General features: G+C 36.4%; 1 protein-coding gene across 1 annotated transcript; it reads right to left on the bottom strand.

The window, feature by feature from the left end:
• Nucleotides 1-2,168: 2,168 nt before the first annotated feature.
• On the bottom strand, nucleotides 2,169-3,165 carry LOC132065777 (uncharacterized). The gene is made up of 3 exons (XM_059459315.1): nucleotides 2,756-3,165; nucleotides 2,528-2,636; nucleotides 2,169-2,384 (listed from the first exon to the last, which is right to left on the bottom strand). Exons 1-3 carry the CDS (start codon nucleotides 3,163-3,165, stop codon nucleotides 2,169-2,171), a joined length of 735 nt encoding a protein of 244 aa, XP_059315298.1.
• Between the last annotated feature and the right edge of the window lie 289 nt (nucleotides 3,166-3,454).

Genomic DNA, 3,454 nt, shown 5'->3' with positions numbered 1-3,454 from the left:
TCAATTCCTTCCTCTTCACAAGTCAATAACCAATAACCGAGAGATACGGGTTCACAATCATGAATAAGTCACTAAGTATTCATATCAGGGTATCATGAAAGATGAGATTGAGTACACTTCATAATATCAATGAAGACAACATATCTAATCAATCGTGCCTCATATGGACATATCTCTCTATATCAATAACAAGTCAAGTTCTTTCCTCTGTCCAAGATAATACCAATAAGTGAGGGATAGCCATATCTCAAACATGATAAGACGACTAAGCATCTAATCCCAATATATGTATAAATGAGTGTATGCATGATAACAACGCCAACAAGAATATAAGAATCAATCATGCCACTCATGGACACATATCTCAATCACAATATCAATATTATAACTTACTTTCCCTTTCTACATCTCAACAATGATAAATACGCTCTCCAAATCATAAGGCAATCACTAAGCATCAACTCTATAATCAATCGCATGGCGACAAACCAACAAATCACAATAAGGCAACAACTCAATAGAACACAATAAGGCGACAAGCCATAGTCAACAACAATGCCAACCTAAGAATCTATCCCAACTTCATACCCGAAGGCATAACATGTTGTCTTCGACAATCACTAAATCTACATATGCTTTACTAACCGAAGTCTAACCATAAAGTAAGTCGTAACCTACTTGGAATGCCGAACAGGAGCCACGAACAACCACACCTTTGCCTTTCCCTTTCGTAGCGCCTCCAAATACTCAAAGTCTAGTTATAAATGTAATCTAGATTAGAAACCATGAAGAACAATACCCATATTGCTAAGCTTCTAAATTAGGTCAAATCCAACCTATGAAAGTCGGGGAAACAGGCCCACAATGGTAAAACGGGAAATTTTAAGGTGATATATGCAATTCAAGTCTAGGTGATCAAAACCCACTAATCAATTGCTAGATTAACTCAAGATTAAGCTAAATTCAGATTTTAAGTGAAACCCCCAAATTTGGGTATGACCCCTAGCTTTTCAATCCACAAATTGACCTCTAATAATGGAAGATATAAGCTTAACAACAATGAATATATCAGGTTCTAGGCTATACTAACCAATTTCATCAACAATTTCTACTTAAGAAGTCTAAAACCCATTTTCAGAATTTCTCATAACAACCCACTTTTCCTCTTTGATTCTAGCATGGATCAATGATTAAGAAAGGAAAGTAATGAATTCTAAGGCCAAGGATCTTACCCCTATAAAGAATCTGATCAAATGCTCTCAAAATTGCCCCAAAATGCTTAAGAAATGATGTAATGAAGTGATAAGGGTTTAGGGGTCTTGAGTTAAGAAATGGAGAAAAAATTTGCTCGTAAACGGTTACGATGGTCATAGGAACGGCTACAGCGCACTAGCTACGGCGGCAGGGATGATGGCTACAGCGCTCCAAACACCAGAAAAAATACTGGTTTTTGACCAATCTCAATCCGAAATCCGACTATCACTCAAGGCCCCACATATACATAACAAACATGCAAACACACAGAAAAACATGCTATGAATTCATTCGCGGCTTCAGAATTTTCAACAGAGGTTTATTTGACCAAGTCAACCTGGCCTAAAGCCAAGTTTCCAGCTCAAGTATCAAAACTCTCCAAGTGCATTGGGAACGGAACCAAACCTCCCACCAAGTCATAAACGATCATCCGGACCTCTCGGAATCGACAGATTTACGAAAAGGTCCGTTTACTCAAAAGTCAACTATTGGTCAAACACTTTTCACTTAAAGGCTCAAAATTTTAAAAGTCACACTAAAATTTGCCCGATGACCTCAGGAATAGTGCCACCCATCCTCGCGGGTCAAAATCGTACTCATAGAGCTCGAGGAAAGGTCAACGGGGGTAAATGGGTCATAAACTCTATAATGACCGAACGGGTTGTTACAATAAGCAGTGTCACCATCTAAAAGAGTGAACAGTTGAATAAATCACCATAATGATATCATATTATAAAAAGACAATTCAAATCATATTAATAAAACTGATTTCAAGTACATTATTACAATTCTCCTCGGCGAAATTTCATCTTTTGAAAAGTATCCATGATAGCCTCATTAGAAACATTACTAAATACTTTTTTTTCTATATAAGGAACCAAACAACCACTCAAAAGCTCATCATCCATGCGATTTCATGAGTCAGTCTTAATCAACTTCATTACAGAGAAAGCTCTTTCAACTATAGCAATAGCAACTGGCAGAAGTAAAGCAAATTTCACTAGTCGGAACACAAGAGGATACGCTCCATGCTTCCTTGTCTCTACTAGTTTCTTGCAACTATCACCAAGTCCCTTAAGATCGGAAAACCTTTTATCATGATCCCCGAAATCAACAATGTAATTCTCAAGCTGAAAAAAATGTCAATCCTAGAATATTTATCAAAATCATCAAGATACAACTCATCTAATCTCAATATTTTTTCTATGTTAAAGCTTGGAAAAGAGTCAATTGGGTTCAAGCAAGCAATTCCAAGAAGCAAATCAGTTGTCACCTCATCAAAGCGATTATTGAGTTCTTGACATTGCCAATCAATAATTTTATAAAATATTGCAATTTGGTAGTGATGTAAAACAGTATAATCATCAACTCTCTGACGTGATCTTCCAAGAATAACATAAACTCATCAAATTTAGGCATCGAAATATCATACTTGATACAAAATTTAGATACCTTATCAATAAGTGAATCCCAACCTTCATCTCTTAGTTCTTGCAGTCACTCTTTTGCCACTCCAACAAGTAGCATGGTATTTGCAATGTCTTGCTCTTTCTTTTGAAAAGATGCATTAAGCTCATTTATGATTGCTAAAACAGTGCGCCTGAAGTGCAACATGAAGACAGCCTCAAATGTTAAACATGCTTTAAGATATCCCTTTGCCCTACACTTTTCTTCAAAATGAGCATTAACAGCAATAGCATCAAGTACATCAATGATAGGACCAAACATAAGAATAAAATTCTTAAAAGATTTGTAGTGACATCCCCATCTAGTATCACCGGCTCTAGCAAGACCTAATTCTTGATTCAAACCCCTACCAGTTTCAAGCTCCCCTTTACGTAATGCTGCCTCAATTTCTTTTGCTTGAGATTCATGAAGTTCACCTCTACGCTTGAAATAAGCTCCAACCATGTTTAATATATCATAAACCAACGATAAAAGTTCTTGCACTTCATCACATCTTCTAGAAATCACAACAAGAGTTAGCTGGAGTTGATGAGCAAAACACTGAATAGAATGAGCACTTTTACTTTCATTTTGTATTAATATTTTAAGACCATTTAGATCTCCTTGCATATTGCTTGCTCCATCATGACATTCCACGTATATAAGATGGGCTTAAAGAATGTTGAGCAAGTAAACCAACAATTGCATTCCTTAAGGACAAAGCACTAGTATCACGAACATCTACGATACCAAT

Source organism: Lycium ferocissimum, chromosome 1, assembly GCF_029784015.1.
Source record: "Lycium ferocissimum isolate CSIRO_LF1 chromosome 1, AGI_CSIRO_Lferr_CH_V1, whole genome shotgun sequence".
Lineage (NCBI taxonomy): Eukaryota > Viridiplantae > Streptophyta > Magnoliopsida > Solanales > Solanaceae > Lycium > Lycium ferocissimum.
The sequence above is the reverse complement of the archived record's forward strand: the minus strand, read 5'-3'. Positions and strand labels throughout refer to the sequence as shown.